The 20,883-nt window shown below is 37.7% G+C and overlaps 1 protein-coding gene across 3 annotated transcripts in view; it reads left to right on the top strand.

Annotated features, from left to right (window-relative positions):
• HECW2 (HECT, C2 and WW domain containing E3 ubiquitin protein ligase 2) overlaps positions 1 to 20,883 on the top strand; it is a 343,662-nt gene that overhangs the window by 240,021 nt on the left and 82,758 nt on the right. For all 3 annotated transcript variants that reach the window (XM_012776959.2, XM_012776958.3, XM_012776962.3), the window contains 4 exons: positions 3,050 to 3,200; positions 4,238 to 4,341; positions 4,861 to 4,985; positions 17,892 to 18,077. In XM_012776959.2, the coding sequence (XP_012632413.2) occupies positions 3,050 to 3,200; positions 4,238 to 4,341; positions 4,861 to 4,985; positions 17,892 to 18,077 (566 nt within the window). The remainder of the gene's footprint in view (positions 1 to 3,049; positions 3,201 to 4,237; positions 4,342 to 4,860; positions 4,986 to 17,891; positions 18,078 to 20,883) is intronic.

Raw genomic sequence — 20,883 nt, 5'->3', positions numbered from 1 at the left:
TCAGTCTCACTGCACCCTGATTATATACCCTGTTTTACAAAGTGGCAAGACAAGGAAGTAAATGTTAAGATTCCAGTCTTCTCACTCTGTCTGATTTTAGCACTGTCTATTTGAAAGAAACTTTAATGCTGTGAAATGAGTTCTCGTATGCTTCCTTGTATCAAGAACAAACCAAGGCCAGCCACAGTGGCTTACACCTGTAAGCTTAGCACTCTGGGAGGCCGAGACAGGACGATTACTTGAAGCCAGGAGTTTGAGATCAGACTGAGCAAGAGCGAGACCCTGTCTTTACTAAAAATAGAAAAAATAGCCAGGCGTAGTGGCACACACCTGTAGTTCCAGGTACATAGGAAGCTGAGGCAGGAGGATCACTTCAACACAAGAGTTTGAGGTTGCAGAGAGCTATGATGATACCACTGCACTCTACTGTGGGGGACAAAGTGAAACTCTGCCTCACCAAAAAAAAAAAAAAAAAAAAGAAAGAAAAAGAAGAAGAAGAAAAACCTAGCCCAATATAAAGACATATAAGATGTTAGAGCAACTGTATCCTTCAAAGTAACTTTGTTAAATAAGATAGAGTTCTTTCCTTACCACAGGCACCTCTACTGCCTTTGTCTGGATGGAAGGGTATTGACCACTCGGGTAGGAGTGGATAATTAGTTCATGAAGAGGCCAATACCGGAACAGTCATTTCCTGACCCAGTGCCAAGCCTCCACTTGAAATCAGCAATATAGAATTTCTTTTTACGGAGAGCAAAGTAACAACATCAGTTCGGAGATATGATATTTGAGAGAGGGGTAGTCTTAATGTGCATTCAACATTCTATGTTCTTAGAAAGCAAATATTTTGGTCCTTGTTTTGTTGTTGTTGTTGTTCTCCCCATTGCACGTAGAAATGTCTTTATCGAACTTCAAATTAAGATTATTCCTATCCTTTGTGGAAAGTGAATATAAGACTGATTTTATCTCATTTTAAATCATTTGCTCATTTATAACATACCATGTGCAAGGCACAGTGGTGAATATATTTATTTGGCAGTCTTCCCCTTGACTTTCCCATTTTGCTACCCGTATAGCCCTCAAACAGACTGAATACACATCTCACTTGGGAAATTCTTATTTAGTTAATTCCAGGAAAAAGCTCTATCTTTGAAGATTTTTTTTTTTTTAAGTTTTATTTTTTTGGTCGGAAAATGGAAAGTATGCAACAATGTGTTTTCTTTTCTGCCTTAACTGCCAGAAAGCTTAGAGCCAAATTTAGTAATAACCTAATCTTAGGAGCTTGGCAGCATCTATCTTCTCTACTTCCTGTAGTTGATATCTGTTCTTTTTTTTCATTGCTAATTTATGTATTCTACATTTTTTAAATTGGGAACTACTGTAAACAATCTTGGGGGAAGGAATGGCCATTTGTTTTCATGTGCACTTGATTTGACATATATGTGCTTGAATTATCCTGGCTTGAATGAGAAAGGAATGAGATGAAAGTAACTGGTTTTCAAGATCTTTGAGATGGGAAAGCATGCAGGGAGCAGAGCAAAACAATGAAATAGATCAAAGGGTTTGGGAAAATAGTTCCTGAAGATGCTTTAATGTACTTACTGTTTGTCAGTGTATCACAGGCTGAGCATGAAGTCTTTTGGAAATGCCCTACTGATGGGCCTGTAGCTGTGCCCAAAGAATTGAGATTTGGCAGGCTGCTTCACTGTGAGTCTCTGTTACCTTGGAGAAGGAATAGCATTGAATTATCTGTTGTCCATGTGGTGCTTTTCGTCAGCCCCATTTTTCTTTCTCTTACCATTTGTCATAAATTACAATGTGCCGAGAGCAACAAAAGATAACTTTCTGCTTCCAGCTGAGGTGACTACACTCAGTAATGGTCTGATGCCGGCTGGGATCTACCATCCAGGTCTTTCCAACCCTTAGAATTTTGTTGGACGGCTTGAAGCTCTGTTCATTTGCAGAGCAAATGCCGTAGGGGGTCAGGAGAAAATATGCCTTCCTCCTGGTCTCCAGGATTAGACCCGCGGTGTCTGTTGATAAGCTATGTGATCACATGGAGAGTTTTGAGATCATTCAACTGCTCAGGAGAAAGGTGCTTATCAATTTTTTTAAAAATTACATAAACAGAAATATAAATGTATAAAGAGTTTTCCTCGTTAAAGAATAGATTCCTGCTGTTTTCATATTTCCTATATAAATTACTCTTCCTAACTAAAATAAGTTTCAAAATTTTGCCTCTTGAAAAGATCGGCTCATGCTCTGTGGATTTTAATACAGGAATGGCCTGTTTGAGAGTCACTGAGGTGGGATGTCTGGCTGTGAAGACCTGTCTGCTTTCTGTTTTTACTGAACACACACTTACACGTTTGTTTACAAAGGTTTAACACACTTAATCAATGCAATTGCTTAAAATATAATTAAATAATTTTTTGAACATTATATTTATTTTAGGTTGGAGGCAAGAAATTGCCCTTACTCTGAAAATGTATTTATCTTTGGGAAAGTGCTAAAGGAAATATGTAGCTAATGATACTGTTTGATCACTAGGCTAGCACTAATTAGCTACTTTTCTTCTGAAGACTAAATTTACTACAGTTGTGTTGAATTATGCATGTGGAAGTTTCCAGTTATGAGTCTTTCGTGTAATTTAGAAAAACAGAGAAAAATCCATTTTTGGTGAAATAAGCATCAATGCCAGTTTTGATGTGAAGATCTGAAGTCTTATGAAACTAACTTAATGTATTTCTAAAATGCTGGTGCTCATATATGAAGGGTGAGCACTATGGGCAACTTTGGAAAGATTCTCTACATTAAAAGATTTTTAGGAATTGGTATTATACACACAGGATAGGCTTAATGACTGGCCATCAGATTGAGGAATGGACAGGAGAGCAGTGCCGGATTATGCAGTAAGGTATATTATGTTATTTAGTCCCAGATTATAGTATGTCAGAGGGAGAAAACACATGTTGAACCTAATGAAGCATATTAATAACCTCAGCTCCTTCACCTAATCCCTCTCCGTCCGTGCCTTACTGCTGTTTAGACTGGGAGGCGCGCATTGACAGCCACGGGAGAATCTTCTATGTGGATCATGTGAACAGAACCACGACGTGGCAGCGACCAACAGCTCCCCCGGCCCCACAGGTGCTGCAGAGATCTAACTCCATACAGCAGATGGAGCAGCTGAACCGGCGGTGAGGATGGACATTTTGCTGTTGTTCTATTTTGTGGTTGGGCTAATTTTTACATGGTGCAAAGTAGAAGACACGGTTGTCTCTTTCATCTTTGCATGTCCTGTCATTAAGCTGTAGCCATTACCTCTTTTAATTCATAGACTTCATTGGACTTCTCTTGGTTAAAAAAACAATACCCACACATATGCACACCTTGTCTGGAAACAAGAGGACATAAATAAAGTAATCCCTTTAGTCAACTGAAGGCATTAATTTTTAGCAAAGCAGAACATACACATTTATAATTTGAAGCCAAGATCTTTTCTAATTTCTAGAGTCTTCATTTGTGGTGTATCTTTATTATCAACCTAAGCTTTTTAAATCAGTTCTTTTTCAAGAATTAATTGCTATGGAACATAAAGTTGGTTTTTGTCCTTTAACAATATAGGAATTTAGGCTAGGCGTGGTGGCTCATGCCTATAATCCTAGCACTCTGGGAGGCCAAGGCAGGAGGATTGCTCAAAGTCAAGAGTTTGAAACCAGCCTGAGCAAGAACGAGAAACCGACTCTACTAAAAATAGAAAGTAATTAATTGGCTAACTAAAAATATATAGAAAAAAATTATCTGGGCATGGTGGCACATGCCTGTAGTCCCAGCTTCTTGGGAGTCTGAGGCAGTAGGATCACTTGAGCCCAGGAGTTTGAGGTTGCTGTGAACTAGGTTGATGCCACAGCACTGTAGCCCCAGCAACACAGTGAGACTCTGACTCAAAAAAAAAAAACAATATAGGAATTTAGTTTTTATTGGTTAAGGGCAATAAAATGTTTGTAGTGTTATTAATTTGTCAGGAAGATGTCCACAAACAATGGACAGAAGAAATTTAATGCAATGTAATTTATGTAAACAACAGATGGCCCATCCAGAAGGTCAGGAATGGGGATGTGGGGAGGAAGCAGTTGAGACTGAGAAGATAGTGAAAACTTCTGGGCCCTAGGAGAGCAGTTGAGTACTGCCTTTTAGATGCTGCTGGAATATAACTCTAGGTTCATGATTTTAGGTATCAGAGTATCCGCAGAACCATGACCAATGAGAGGCCCGAGGAAAATACCAATGCTCTTGATGGGGCAGGGGAGGAATCCGACTTTCACCAAGCCAGTGCAGGTAAGAGCCTTGGGCTTTGTTTGTTTCTGTAATCTCATGAAAGTAGAAAAGAAGTAAGTAAGGATTCCCAATAAATTAGGCTTTTCTTTTAAAGAACTTTTGATCTTCAATTAGATTTGGTAATCTAACTCAAAAAGCAAAATTCACCAGAAACTTCCTCTAATCTTCAATATTTTATTGGTACTAAAAAACGAATCACAAAACTGAATAGAATATAAATTACTTTAATCTCTGGGTCTATGGAACAGTGGAAAAAGAATCTAATCATTTAAAAAAATCAAAGGATTCATTAAAATGTTAACAGTGACTAGAAATATTTTCTAATTCCATTTTAGTGTGATTAAGAACAGTTGAGTTTTATGTATGAATTTACAGCAAAGAAAAAGTATTAAGGGATTAAAATTATAGCAAATGATATAGGTATCTTTTGGTTCTTTTGAAGTATAGACTGAAGTGAATAGATAGTTTCCAACTCATAGAAAGAGTTCTCTGAAAGCCTTGGTTGTCTGTCCCATCTAGATTTCCGACGGGAGAACGTCCTGCCTCACTCTACCTCCAGATCCAGGCTCACATTGCTGTTACAGTCTCCCCCCGTGAAGTTCCTCATCAGCCCAGAGTTCTTCACCGTGCTGCATTCTAACCCTGTGAGTAGCAAATCTGAAAGAATATGATGGAAAAAGCAACGGGCCAAAGAAAACTATCCGCATTTATGTAATAGCAGTAAGAATGATAATGGCAAATATTTCCTGAGCACTTAGTGTGTCCCAAGTTCTGTGTTGAGCACTGTATATTTTAGTCCAAACAAACAAAGTCCATGGAGCTTCTATAACAAACTACCATATACTGGGTGGCTTATAAACGGCAGAAATTTATTTATTACAGGTCTGGAGTCTGGGAAGACCAAGACCAAGGCACCAGCAGATTTGGTGTCTGGTGAGGATCTGTTTCTTTCTTTTTTTTGAGACACAGTATTACTCTGTTGCCCAGGCTAGAGTGCCATGGCGTCAGCCTAGCTCACAGCAACCTCAAACTCCTAGGCTCAAGTGATCCTACTGCCTCAGCCTCCCCAGCCTAGCTCACAGCAACCTCAAACTCCTGGGCTCAAGTGATCCTACTGCCTCAGCCTCCCGAATAGCTGGGACTACAGGCATGTGCCACCATGCCCAGCTAATTTTTTCTATATATTTTTAGTTGTCTATTTAATTTATTTCTATTTTTAGTAGAGACAGGGTCTTGCTCTTGCTCAGACTGGTTTTGAACTCCTGACCTTGAGCGATCTGCCCACCTCGGCCTCCCAGAGTGCTAGGATTACAGGCATGAGCCACCGCGCCTGGCTAAGGACCTGTTTCCTTGGCCATATTCTCCCTGGGTCTTCACATGGTAGAAGGGGTGAGGGGTCTCTCGCAGGCCTCTTTAATAAGGGTACTAATTCCTAATCACCTCTGAGGTCCCCTCCTACCCAACCTCCTAATGTCATTATGTTGGTGATCAGGTTTCAACATATAAATTTGGGGGACACACACATTTGGGGGACAAGACCATAATAGCATGGTTACCCACAGGTCTCTGAGGGCTAAGGCAGTGACTTGCTGAAAGTATTAATTGGAGGAAGCCTGCACATGGAGTGATTTAAAATGAGGGAAACATTGGCCATGAAAGTCCAGCTGGACATAACCCATTCATCATGGCATATGTTGATCAGAGCCTGGACGTGGAGATAAGGAAATAGAGAAGACGCATCTAGCATGAGAGGAATCACAGGCAGAGAGTTGGCAAGATTTGGAGGGTAAATAGATAGAATAGAAACTGAAGAAGGCAAGCCTTCTTCATTTTAGAAGTTAATAATACATAAATGATGACTAACGATATATAGTTAATAATAGTAAGGAAGTTAGAATTAAGGACTTGTTAGAGAAATGGAAGGAGAACATATTGACTTCAATGAGATGGATTATACATCTTAGGAAAAGTAGAGTAGACCACAGGGAAAAATAGAAGTCAGCATCGTCATATGACTAGGAATTGTTGGTGAGGTCATTAGTATGTACATATTTATTGACTTAATACATTTCTACCTTACTTCATTAGCTTTGCTTTATAAGTATAAGCATCTGTTTGTCTTTACTCCTTATTATCTCCTGGTTTACAGGTTTAACTCAGAACAAAGCAGACTTGGGAGGAGGGTGAGCAATGAATAACATGCTAGCTGTCCTCATAGATAATGCAAGAGGGGTTAGACTTACTGTGCATTCAATTTAGCAACAGCTTGTTTATTCTCTATTATGTACTAAGCACCAGGCTAAGTCCTAGAAATATAAAGATGACAGCAACTGTGGGCCCTGGCATCCCAGACTTCAAAACACATTATAATGCTATGACCAGAGTTACAAGGGAAGACACATGGAAGGAGCCATAGATAGGTTTGCATTTGTGATCGGTTTTAAAGGCCGAATAGGAGCTTGTCCTGGAAACAAGATGGGCAAGAGCACCCCAGGTAGAAGGAGCAGCATTTGTAAAATAAGAGATTCATGAAGCTACAGGCTGTCTTGATAATGACTGCAGAAGGACTAAAACTAGATTATTAGTACTGTAAAGCAGTGTGGTATTGCTGGTGTGCTGAGAGCATAGAACACTAGTGAAAGTCAGAATTAAGCCTGGAAAGGTAGACAGAAGGCAGGTTACACAAACCTAAACTTGTACATGGGACAATTCTATGAGGTGACAAAGAAGAATGGGCTAGCATTTAGAGTTGTCACTGTAACACAGAAAGTATCATGCTGTAATAGGATATCACAGGCTTCCTTTTGTTTTTTGTTCATTCGTTCATGCATTCATTCAACCAGTATTTACTAAATGCGTGTGATTTGCCTTGCATTCTTGACTCTGGGGATACAATGGTAAACAAGACACAGAGGAATATATTAATAGATAATAGACTAGTGAATGAAAAAGATAATTCAGATAGTGCAGTGTGGCATGAGGCAACTGAAACAATATACTAGGACAAAGGACGTGGGGATGACATGGAGGAGGCACTGTTTCAGTTGGGTGGATGGGAAGGCCTGTCCAGGGGAGCCACATTTAAGCTATTGTAAAATGCCAAGAAGCTGGTAAGGTAAAGGTCTGGAAATGGAACCCTACTTGCCAAGGAAGAGAGCAGAGGGTCAAGGGCAGGAATGAGGTTGATGTGGTACGTAATGAAGTCAGAGAAGTGAGCAGGGCTGCAGAATGTAGGGCGTGTATGATCTGGCAAGGCATTCGGGCTTTATTCTAAATGGATTCTATTCTAAAAGAGTTTCCTATATGGGAGTAATTTAGATTTTTGAAAGTTCCTTCTGGCTGCTAGGTAGAAACTGGATTTTAGAGGGCAAGGTTAACATCAGGGAATGGAGGGAAAAGGCCCTGTGGTGAGACATGGAAATGTCTTAGATTCGTGCAGTAGAAATGGTGACAAGTGATGAATATGGAATATTTTTGGGGAGAGAGCTGATATTTTTGCTAATAGATTAGAATGTAGGAATAAGAGAAAAAAGGTCTTCAAGAAAGAGCAACTGATTGAATGGTAATGTTCATGGATTTTTCTGATAAATGTTTAACCACCAGCTTTCTGGGAAAAAAGTGTGCATGTGTATTTGTGTGTGTTACATGTGGTATATATATTAATGTATATACATATATATACATGTATGCATATGTACACATATACATATTTCACATGTTTATATTCATTATAAAATTTGCTGATACAAAGGATACATAGCATAAATTTATAAATAATAATAAAATAGACACTGAATGCTTTTGTTGATTTTTTTTGCTGAACTCTTATGTCAGTAGCCAACCTACAGTGGTAAGTGATGAACAAGTATAGTTGCAACAGGACTATCTCTGTTTGGGTTAATGAGTAAGACAACAGTGAAACAAGGGAGACATGTTGGAGCTTCACACTCCTTTGTCAATGAGGTCAGTACAGTACCTTCTTTGATAAGCCAAATAATAGTTTTTGAATACTGGACTTACGTATCTTCATTTTGTGTGTGTGTGCTATTCACAATGTAACAGCACAATTTAAACTTCATCTGCATTTTTACCATTTTATTTTCTCCATTAATTTCTTAAGTCTAGACTTGACGTTGAGAAAAATAAAGCAAACTTTTTTGTAAAGGGCCAGAGAATAAATATTTTAGGCTTTCAGGACAAGAACAAGCCTGTACATAGATTGGGCCTAGCTGTGCTCCAATGAAACTTTGTTTACAAATACCGTAGGTTTCCCACCCCTAGTCTAGACAGCCCACAAAACAAGAAATCAAGCCCTTCTTTTGCATTTCCTGATTACTACAGTGTTAAGACTCCCCTCTATGGCCAATTTAAAGCTACCAGTGATGTCACTACACATGAAGTTCTACTTCTCTATATGAGCTGCGTTCTTTTATGCAAGTTCCATGTCACTGCAGTGTTTCAAGTAGAGGCTAGATTAATTGTCATTGGGTTATGGTATAAAGCTGCAGTTTTTCAATTTGGTAGATTTTTAAAAATAAATGCATATTCTTGGTTTCCAAACCTTAGAGCTTCTGGTTTAATACATCTGGAATAGGTCCCAGGAGTCTGTTTTTGTTTCTCTCTGTTTTAGGCCCCTTAAGTGATTCTGATGGAATTGGTCTGTGGCTTGTAATTTAGCAACGCCAAAGAGATGTTGCATTAAATGAGCTCACTGCCTTTCTTACAACTATAGCTCATCAGGACTTTTGATAACTAACTTGTTTTAACAGTGTGAAAATACTGTTAAAAATCATCTTGCAGGGTTTTTTTTTTTTTTTACTTTGCTTTCATGTTGTTGTTGTGTTTCCTTTTTCTTTAGTTGGGCATGATTTTAGAATTTCTTTTGCACAGCCTATCTTGATTTCAAAATATTCTTTTTAATGTAGTTTAATGTTTTTCTTCCTCTTACCTGAACTGCCTTCATACTGGCTAAAAAGGTGATCCATGCTGTGCATCTATACATTTCTATAAGATTTAAATTTTGTGGGTTTAGGACGTCTTATTTCCCTGACTTATATATGGCAGACATTAAAGTCGCTGGATTTTTCTTGCTGAAGGTCTCAAGGTATGAATTAATGGAAATAACTAAGACAATTTTTTTATAAAGAGCATTACTTGCTGAAATTTCTTCTTTTTTCCTAGATTAGCAGAAAATGTTTTATTTGATCTCTCTATTTTAAGATTTATTGTCTGTGTTTTTTCCTTGAATTGTTTATGATCTGTAGCTGTTTCAGTAGATTTCTTGTTTCTATTTTTGAAAATGTTCAACATGCAAAAGGAATATGTTTAGAAGTTTTCCTCATTTTCTTGTTATGATTTGATGGTATCAGTTTATGTTGATAGTCATGAAAAATAGATTATATGTAGCCATAATATCTAATAATCTTTATTGAAAAGAAAAAATAGATATATGGTTGTCATAACTCTAAAGGAAAACAAAATTTTGGTGGTTTTTTTTTCTTTTTCTTTTTTTCTTTTTTGTGTTGTGGTTGCTTTAAGAATTATTCTACTGCCCTCTTCTGGTTGTGATCAGATTTCTTTCAAAATTGTCCTAATAAACTACTTCTCCTTTCAGCTCAAGATTTAGTTATTCGTGCCATGTCTTTTATAGTTGGTGTGCGTGTATTTTTCCAATTAATGTCATATATATTTAATTTAATTCAACTGAATAATTTTCCAACATACATGCCAAGTAACTATTACTGTGGCTTTTAGTGAGCTCTAAAAATACTTTAATTCCATCATTTAAATTTCCTAGTACTTCATGAAGAAAAATATTGTTCTAAAATTCATAAGTATATTCTTAAAAATCAGGAATTTCTCTATTTCAAACTAGATAAATTTATCATTTGTAGTTAGTTTTGTTAATAAGTTAAAATTTCCCTCCATTTTATTCTTTGGCTAGATGGAAACAATGTAAAATACTATATAATTAAAAATATCATGGAGACAGACTGTGTAAGACAGGACTGTTTCCATATCTCAGCAGATATTTTATGAAAACAATGTTTCTTGATTTTGTTTATAATAAATTTTGCTTAGTGAATCATGTATACAACTGCTAAAATCTGCTTCCTTGTGAATATGAGAGATGTTCGCTATGGATTCAGTGATGCAGTTTTCCAAATCTGAATTCAGAATGCCTATTCTTGATGAAGGATTTATGAAATATGAAAGATTTTATTTATTAGTAATACACTTAACTATGTTGTTGAAAAGAACAGAATTAGGTGAAATCAGGACGTGGCCAGGTAATCTAGAACATTTGGTCACCACAACACTAAAGAAAAACCTGAGAAACAAGGGGTTGGTTATTATTTTATTGTGTTTGATAAAAACTTCATGTTTACATATAATTTGCTTATTCTGCTGCCAACTGGCAGTAACATACCCCACAACTCCTCTCAATATTGTTCACTTCTAAAACCTTATTTAACCAAACAAAATACATTTGAGCTCAAAAGAAATAAAAATAATAATTAAATACAAAATAAAACAAATAAAAAACAAAATTTTTTAAAATATTTAAAATGTTAAATAACAAAAATATTAAATAATAAAATTCCACTAAAGAAACTCAGTTTTTCACTTGCTCAACCATTGAGTATTTATTTCTTGCTAAGAAGATGAGAAATAACAGGGAAATTGGGAAAGGGAGTTTTGGAATAGAGAAGGAATAACTAAAAAGAAAATTTTGCAAGCTGAATTCAATAGCACATTAAAAAGATTATTCATCATGATCAAGTGGGATTCATCCCAGGGATGCAAGGGGTGATTCAGTATACACAAATTCAATGTGATACATGATTATCAACAGAATAAAGGACTAAAACCATATGATCATTTCGATTGATGCTGAAAAAGCATTTGATAGAATTCAACATCCCTTCTTGATAAAAACTGTCAAAAAACTGCGTACAGAAGGAACTTACCTCAACACTATAAAAGCCATATATGACAAACCCACAGCTAGTATGATAACAAATGAGGAAAAACTGAATCTAAGATCTAGAATAAGACAAGGATGCCCACTTTCACCACTGTTATTCAACTTGGTACTGGAAGTTCTAGTGAGAGCAGTCAGACAAGAGAAAGAAATAAAGGGCATCCAAATTGGAAAGGAAGAAATCAAATTATCCTTGTTTGTAGATAATATCTTATTTTTTATTTTATTATTTAATTTTTTGCAACCCACTTACCAAGTGAGATATGATCTTATATCTAAAGAAACCTAAAGACTCTACCCAAAAACTATCATAACTTATAAACAATTTCGATAAAGTTTTAGGATACAAAATCAACATACAAAAATCAGTAGCATTTTTTATGTCAACAGTAAAAATCTGAAAAAGAAACCAAGAAAGTAATCCCATTTATAATACAAATAAATAAAATACCTAGGAATAAACTTAACAAAAGAAGTGAAAGATCTCTATAATGAAAATTATAAAACATTGATGAAAAAAATTGAAGAGAACACAAAAAAAATGGAAAGATATTCCATGTTTATGGATTGGAAGAATCAATATTGTTAAAATGTCCATACTACCCAGAGCAATCTACAGATTCAATGCAGTCCCCATCAAATTACCAATGACATTCTTCACAGAAATAGAAAAAATAATCCTGAAATTTATATGGAACCTCAGAAGACGCGGAATAGCCAAATCCATCCTGAGCAAAAACAAAAAACTGGAAGAATCCTGTTACCTGATGTCAAATTATACTACAGAGCTCCAATAACCAACATAGCATGGCACTGGCATTAAAAACAGACACATAGATCAATGGAACACAATAGAGAATACAGAAATAAATCCTCATATCTGTAGTGAACTTATCTTTGACAAAGGTGCCAAGAACATACAGTGGGGAAAGGACAGTCTCTTCAATAAATGGTGCTTGGAAAACTGAATATCCATATGCAGAAGAATGAAAATACCATTTACAAAAATAAAATCAAAATGGATTAAACTAAAGACTTAAATCTAAGGCCTGAAATTATGAAACTATTAAAAGAAACATTGGGGAAACACTTAAGGAGGTCTGTGTGGACATGGACTTCTTGAGTAATACCCCCAAAGCACAGGCACCCAAAGCAAAATTGGACAAATGGGATCAAATGAAGCTAAAAATCTGCACAGCAAAAGAAGCAATCAAGAAAGAAAAGAGGCCGGGCGCTGTGGCTCACGCCTGTAATCCTAGCTCTTGGGAGGCCGAGGCGGGCGGATTGCTCAAGGTCAGGAGTTCAATACCAGCCTGAGCAAGAGCGAGACCCCGTCTCTACTATAAATAGAAAGAAATTAATTGGCCAACTGATATATATATAAAAAATTAGCCGGGCATGGTGGCGCATGCCTGTAGTCCCAGCTACTCGGGAGGCTGAGGCAGGAGGATCGCTTGAGCCCAGGAGTTTGAGGTTGCTGTGAGCAAGGCTGACGCCACGGCACTCACTCTAGCCTGGACAACAAAGTGAGACTCTGTCTCAAAAAAAAAAAAAGAAAGAAAAGAGACAACCCAAATAATGGGAGAAAAACATATGCAAACTACTCTACCCATCTGACAAAGGATTAATAACTAGACTCTATAAGGAGCTCCAAAACTCCATAGGACAAAAGCAAATAATCTGATTAAAAAATGAGCAAAGGATCTGAATAGACATTTCTCAAAAGAAGACATATAAATGAATGGCCAAGAGGCATGAAAAAATACTCAGTATCATTAGTCATCAGAGAAATGTAAATCAAAACTGCAATGAGATATCTCATCCTGGTTAAAATGGCTTTTATTAAAAAGACAGTCAATAATGAATGCTGGCAGAGATGTGAAGAAGGGGGAACCCTTATACACTGCCGGTGGGAATGTAAATTAATATAACCATTCTGGAGAACGGTACGGAATATGACCCAGCAGTCCCACTGCTGAAGGAGGGGAATTCAGTATATTGAAAAGATACCTCTACTCCCATGTTTTTTGCAGCACTATTCACAATAACCAAGATATGCAGTCAACCTAGGTATTCATCAGCAGATGAATGGATAAAGAAATTGTGATACGTATACACAATTTAATATTGTATAGCCACAAAAAAGAACGAAATCCTGCCATTTGCAACTAGAGAACATTATGTTAAGTGAAATAAGCAAAGCACAAAAAAGACAAATCTTGCACGCTGTCACTCATATGTAGGAGCTAAATATTAAATACAATTGATCTCATGGAGGCAGAGAGTAGAATGATGGTTACTAGAGGCAGTAATGAGAATGGGGGGATAAAGTGGGGTTGATTAATAGGTGCAAAAATATAGTTAGGTAATTAGGTAGAATGGACAGTATTTGAAAGCACAACAAAGTGAGTACAAACAACAATGTTAGGTTATATTTTAAAATAAGTAAAAGAGTGGAATTGGAATGTTCCCAACACAAAGAAATGTTAAATACTTGAGGTGATGAATACTCTAATTATCCTGATTTGATTAATTCAAATTGTATGCCTGTATCAAAACATCATGTGTACCCTATAAAGATATACAACTATTATGTACCCATAATAATTAAAAATTTTAAAAACTATATTAAGAAAATTTTAAAATATATCAAAGGAAAACAAAACTTTTTGTCCTTTAGGGATCATTTAAAGGGGCTTTGTCTGTTAACAATTGCTAATTCCCCATAACTGCTGTGAGTCTACGTGCAGCAGCTTCCCAGGTGAAATCATTCTGTACATTATCATGAGACTGTGTTATAAAATAGGTATCATTTGTTCTTCCCTACTTTTGCTTCAGGTAAAAAATCAGATCCATTTACTGCATATTTTTTTGTAAGACAAACAAACAGAAAAGAATCCTCACCTAGTTAGAACCATTAAACCCTAGGAGGGAGAATAAAGGTGCCTCTTTTAACCCATAGCTTTGTCAACATCAGCTTCCATCAAGACTAAACTTTTTCAACCTAATCTCATCTATTTCCTGTTTTTTGACTCTTTGAACCACTCTTATTCTTACCTCTGCTCATTCTATCAGTGTGTGTCAGTATTTTGTGGCCTTTATTTTTCCAACTCTACTTTCTGCCTCTAGTGAACCTCTTCTTCCCACCCCTGCTATAATTCCATTTCTTCATACTTTTGAGTGATCAGGCCGTACTCATCTTAGAATCCTCCAGGTTTAGCACAGGGCTTAGCGGATTATTAACAAAAGGTTACGAGACCCTTTTCAGTTAATAGAAAGTGGATGTTGGTCTGAGATCTTCAAAGACTAAAAGTAGAAAACAATTTTACTGCTATCATTTATCTGTTATAACATAGGCATGATAAGTATGATCCCTTATGTAGTTTTTTACTTACTTATACTCTGTATTTGTATGATGATTTTTACCTCTTTAAAGCACTTTTACATCCTTTGTTTCATTGGATTTGAATCTCACACACCTGTGAGGAAAGCAAGGAAGTTATTTTCCCATTTTATCGTTGTGCCAATTGAAGCAGACAGAGATTAAATGGCTTTCTCTGTCTCTGTCCACGAGTGACAGAGCTGTGACTAAAATGCTCACTGTAGTTCTTTATGAACTGGAATATAAATATCCTTTTTGGACTATACATATATGTATGTATATACATACATGCAATATATACACACACAATTTTGCATAAACATATATGCTTATTCAAAAAGTTCCCTTATAGAAACATAGCAGTCTAGAGGAATATTCATATTTGCCTTAAGTGTTTTATATAGACCCTAACAGTCAAATACATATTATTCAGACTTGAAAAGGCTGTGGGTCTAAGGGTTGTTTTCTAGCTACTAATGAGAGAAATCTGTCTTGCACTGAAGTTAGTTTGGTAGACGCTTTTTACAAAGATCAGTCTAACTTGGCACTATATCACATGTCTCACTGAGTGGCGAAGAGGAAGATGAAAGGACGTAATTAATTATAAGATCAGCCTTAAGATTTTTGTGCTTAAAGAGCTGTTCAACCCCAGAGAATTACTTCAAGCCTGAGGCTGGGATGGGTTCCTTAACCTAATTGCCACTACTTCTTGCCATAATGAAGCTCTGCTTCTTTAGCAAAGTGAGGAGCATCTCTGGTGCTCTAGATAAGTAAGTAGGCCACATCTAGATTCCTTATTTTAAGAGGAAGGGGGAGAAGTGAAGGGGGGGACTAAGTGGTATACCTATTTAGAACAACAGCTAATATAGTGGTTTATCCAACAGAATTACCCTCACAATAAGTTTTCCCCAAAGAAGACTTACCAGGGAGTAAGACTTAAAAGCTCACTGTGATTGCTACATAAACCAGTGTGGTCTCAGGCCGCTTATGTGAAAATGTATCAGCAACACTGGGCCCAATGCAGAAAACAGATGCCTTCTGATTGTATTTAACACATCGACTGCCACACTAGAAAAAAATTTTTTTTACTGGGGTCATGGTGTTCTATTAAAACAAAACAATCCTTTCTAATTTTTTATCTTTTTATTGTTTTCTGTGCGTGAGTTATATGCAACGTGATGCATGTTTTTAGAGTTAATTTGTCAATATTAATTGTAACGATAAGAACATCAACAAGATTTTCACTGACCAACTGCAATCACGAGGCCCCAGGCTCAAAACTAGCCTGAGTTAAATACAACTCACATGGCAGTCAATGTGTTAAAATTCCAAAGCAGAGTCAGCCACAGGCCAAACTATTAGTTAGGTAAATTAGGTTGTGTCTGACAACCTACAACTTCTTTTATTAGTCTCCTTCTAGGCTTTTAGATATCACTTTTTCTAATTCTCTCTAATTGCCTAAAGCCTCTGCACAGACCTGCCTGCATCTGCAGTACCCTGTGCTCTGAACCACGCATACCTCCACTCCTTGGGACTGTCAGGTTGAAATACGACTCCAGAGTATCTTATACTCAGGTGTACTAAGGAACTAAGATTTGAGGATAGTTCAGTGTGGTCTTCTTTCTTCTTCTCTCCCTCTTTCCCAAATTTCTCTCTCCTTCCGTCCGTCCGTCCATTTGTTTTGATAGGGAACATGTATTTAATGATGGTGAATCTATCAGGATAGTTTAAGTTATACTTCAGTAACTGCAACCAACAAATCTCAGTGGCTTAAGCTAACAGAAGTTTATTTTTCATTTCAAGTCATGTTATCAGTTCTCTGATCCTTGTAGTTATTCAGGGACCCAGAGAGCTAGGCTGGGAGCAGCCTCCATTTCAGACATTGCTGTGCCAAAGGGAAGACAGCTCTAGAGGGACACATGCTGGCAATAAATGCTTTGACCAGGGCATAGCATGTCCTGAGGGAGCCTGGAAAGACAGGAGCAATGTTGACTGTACTCATACTCATTCATCTTTTACCTACCCCTAATAACTAATAGTATTGGGCATAGCAAAGAGAGTAAATGTTTATTAGAATGAAATAATTTTCAGGGACTCTGGTGTCTTTGGAGTTTTCCTTGGACTGTCTTAGAAACAAATAACAGAATCCATGAAATAAAGCTTGAAGGCCTCCAGACTCAGGCTAGCGTCCCTGAGATACTAAAAATAAGAAGAGTCCAAAGCCCTTTGAATCAATCTGAGAAGAACAGAATTCCAGGATAGATCATTGATAGCCTGGTCAGTTTCATGATATCACATTCTTCCTGATGATTCAAGGAAATAGCTCTCATACAGTTATTCCCTTTCTACTGCTTGGCACAGCATACTATGCAATGAATATCTTTCTGTTGGCTGACTCATGTGTGGACAACCATGGCTTACAATCAATTTTTGGAATCTTCTTTAAGTATCATAGACATGAAGACCATAAGGTTTTTGACAAAGCAATCACTTTTCCGTATGGCGGTATAGTGCACTTTTATTAAACTCGCATTTCAGTTATATACATTCAACCATATATGGACAGGAAAAAAGAGAGAGAAAGAAAAAAATAATGAGATATACAGTTCAGGAAGCTCTTCTTGCTTTTCTATTCACTGAGCTTATGCCTCTGAGAAGGGTGAGATGAAAAGCTCAGTCTACTGTGGTCTCAGCTGAGTGTGACTGTCACTGACAGCAGCTCATCCCGTTGCATGTCCTTCTGGTACTGAAACATATGGCAAGTGCTCTTACATACAGCTTGACCCCTAAATGTATGCCAGCTGAATCAATGATCTAGGCCAATGCTGGGGTGAAAACTGGCTGTGTTGGGGCTCCCTGTAAGGTTTAATTCGGACTGTGTGGTGTTTTTGCCCAAAAGCAACTTTAGGACCTAACGTCCCTTGTGGAAGGAGACTCCACCACACTCTTCTTTAGAACACTAGACTCCAACTGTAGATACTGCCTGACCTTCTGTAGTCTTTGTATTTTATTTTGTTCAAGATATTTTGCTCTGCCGTTTCCATGTGTGGGTCTAGTGTTCTTTCAAAGGTTATATATGCATTTTATATACTACTGGAAGCCTCGCTATACCCATGTGTAATATTCATGGTTCCTTTGTGTGTCACAAGCAGGTTAACATTGGGTCTCCATTCTTGTCTCCAGAGTGCCTACCGCATGTTTACAAACAACACGTGTTTGAAGCACATGATCACCAAAGTCCGAAGGGACACCCACCACTTTGAACGTTACCAGCATAACCGGGACCTCGTGGGATTCCTCAACATGTTTGCGAACAAACAGCTAGAGCTGCCGAGGGGCTGGGAAATGAAACACGATCATCAGGGCAAGGTAACACAGGGGAGCTGCCGTAGGGAGCTGTTGAATGACTGTGGGCTGCCTGTGGCTTTGGCACGTGTCCTTACCCTTCAAGTGATGCTGAAAGCTCCTTGTGAGGTGAAACATTCCATCTCCTAGTTCAGGTGAAACCCGGAGAGACAGGCTGTTTATGACTGCTGTGCTATTCTGAAGTAGTGTGTGGAGTAGAGGGGTGTGAAGTTTGTGAAACACTCACTTTTCCCTGGGTTTTCTCCTACCTGTCATCTCTCTCCATTTTCTGCTAATTAGAGACAAGATTCCTTAAGCAATAACACATCTTTCTCCCTAGTTATACAGCTTATTTTGTAGATACTTGAATAACAAGGTGTAGTGTTGGTTGGAGAGAGTGGCTAGAAGGTCTCCAAGCAAGCAGCTGCACAAGGAGTGTCTTTGTGACACTATCCAGGTTTGAGCCTCAGTCTTATTGGTTCAAAACCCTGATTTTGTGAGCACATGAAACAGGACTCGCTGATTGAATAATTGGTGCTGAGAAATACGTAACTGTGTCACACGGGCCAGAATAACCACGTCTGTACTTCCTCCATAGACGGATGAACCAGAAAGCCTGGTTATAATCAGGAAGTTGTTAAATGAGTAAGAGTTCAGAATGAGAAAGTTAGTGCTTGTTATAAGGTGTTCCTCAGCTAAGATTTTATTTTTATTTATTTAACTCTTATGTAACACCTCCTATGAGCTGTGAACTGTTTAAGCTCTTTATATATAGAAGGTCCTTACCACAACTTGATAAAGCAGTACTGTTATTATTGCCATTTACAGATAAAGAGACCCAGGTCCAGAATGGTTCTGGGACTTGCCCAACATCACAGAGACAGACAGTGGCTGAGCCACGCTATAAGCCAGACATTCTGGTTCCAGGGGCCATGCTCTTAGCCATGACATTATACCCTCCAAGTATTGAGCAACTAACCTCAGTGTCTCTGTCTATAAAAAGTCTTGGAATATGTGACTCGAAGGATTAGGAAGATTAAAATGACATGATATGTAAAGTATTTAACAATCTTTGGGTCATTTGTTCAAGAGATATTTATTGAGCACCTATATACAACAGATACGCCAACTGTGTCATTGACCTGCCATTGTCATGGAAACAGGCAATAGACAAATAAATAAATACTGCACGTAGTATATCAAGAGCTAAAATAAAGCAGGGAATGGGGTCTACAGAAAGACAGGAATGAAGAATGTCATTTTACCTAGAGTGGTTGGGGAAGGCCACAGATAAGGCGATAGGTGAGCAGGTACCTGAACAAAGTGAAGAGTATTTAGGGAAAGAACATTCAAGGCAAATGGAACATGTGAGGTACTCAGTAAATGCCATTTTCCCACCAAAGTTCCCTCTAGCAATAACACCACAGTAGCCTCTTACTCATCCTGAACTTAGCTTCTAGCAATATTATCTGAGAACCTATAAGCAGTTGAAATAGTTGTTTCAAAGTATGTGTATTTTTTAGTGTGTGAGAGGAACCCTCAAACTCTCATTGAAACTATTAGCTTGATTTCTGCAAGTATTTTTAATAAACCTTTAATTCCCAGCCAAGAGAAGATTAGAAGTGGCCAGCATGAAGTTTAAAAGAGATGAAAGAGAATGGATTTGTGATTATGTCCCTGGAACACAGGTAAAATGGTATTGACTCAGAATCAGGTGGGCATGACAGAGAAGCCTTTCTAGGACACCTAGAAGCTGGAAGTAGGGACACCAGGGGAGGACGTGGCATTTCTGGTGCTGAGTTTGACTTAACAGCCTGAGAGCACGATGTCTGTAAACATTCCACTAAATGGAAAGGCATATCAGGCGTCCTCAAACTACGGCCCGCGGGCCACATGCAGGTGTTTTGGCCCATTTGTATTTTTACTTCAAAATAAGATATGTGCAGTGTGTATAGGAATTTGTTCAGAGTTATTTTTTAACTATAGTCCAGCCCTCCAACGGTCTGAGGGACAGTGAACTGGCCCCCTGTTTAAAAAGTTTGAGGACCCCCCGCATAGATGGTCCAAGTAAGGACTGTGGAAAATACTGGTGGTATTTACACCTGGGTATAAAAGAGCAGTAGCACCCCAAGAATTCATCTCTGTTCTCAACTCAGACAAAATTTTAAAGGAGCTCTGTTCATTAGAGAACCATGGGTCCTGGGAAAACCCAAGTTGAGAAAATGCTATATATATTTCTGCTCTGTCTAGAGATTTAAGTTAGGGAGCAGTACCTGCCAATCATAACTGACAGACATACTTCAGGAGAGAGGTTTTTATTAATAACCCTTGACCTTGAGAAAAGTTTAAATTATATTTATGATACTATTTAAAAAGAATTGTAATGTATTCTTAAGAACAATTTCAGCCTCATAGTTTTCGTAAACGTTTTGATGGTTAAACAGGGGAAACAGTATCTCAACTATGTCCATAGCATGACTATCCAAAATGTCTTATTCTCTGGGGATTTTTGACTGATTTGGGGTTACAACTTAAAGTTGGCATTGTATAGAACCCTGATTATAGGCTGGTAGATAGCTGACCTCAGTCTGCTGCTGGCTTTGCCTTAGAATGCTGTTCTATATGAAAGACTTGAAGGCTTCCTGCCTTGTGGAATAGGTGGATTATCAGACAAATCCCAAAGCTTATCACTTTAGCCTGCTTGCCCTATGTTGTGCATTAAGACTTTAATAAGATTTTTAGCTAAGCTGGACACCTTAACTAAAGCAGGTTTATCTCCTTCTGATTCCCCTATGTATGTTCTTTTCCAGGTGACTGGCTCCCAGTGACT

This window comes from Microcebus murinus, chromosome 8 (genome assembly GCF_040939455.1).
Source record: "Microcebus murinus isolate Inina chromosome 8, M.murinus_Inina_mat1.0, whole genome shotgun sequence".
Taxonomy (NCBI): Eukaryota; Metazoa; Chordata; class Mammalia; order Primates; family Cheirogaleidae; genus Microcebus; species Microcebus murinus.
The sequence above is the reverse complement of the archived record's forward strand: the minus strand, read 5'-3'. Positions and strand labels throughout refer to the sequence as shown.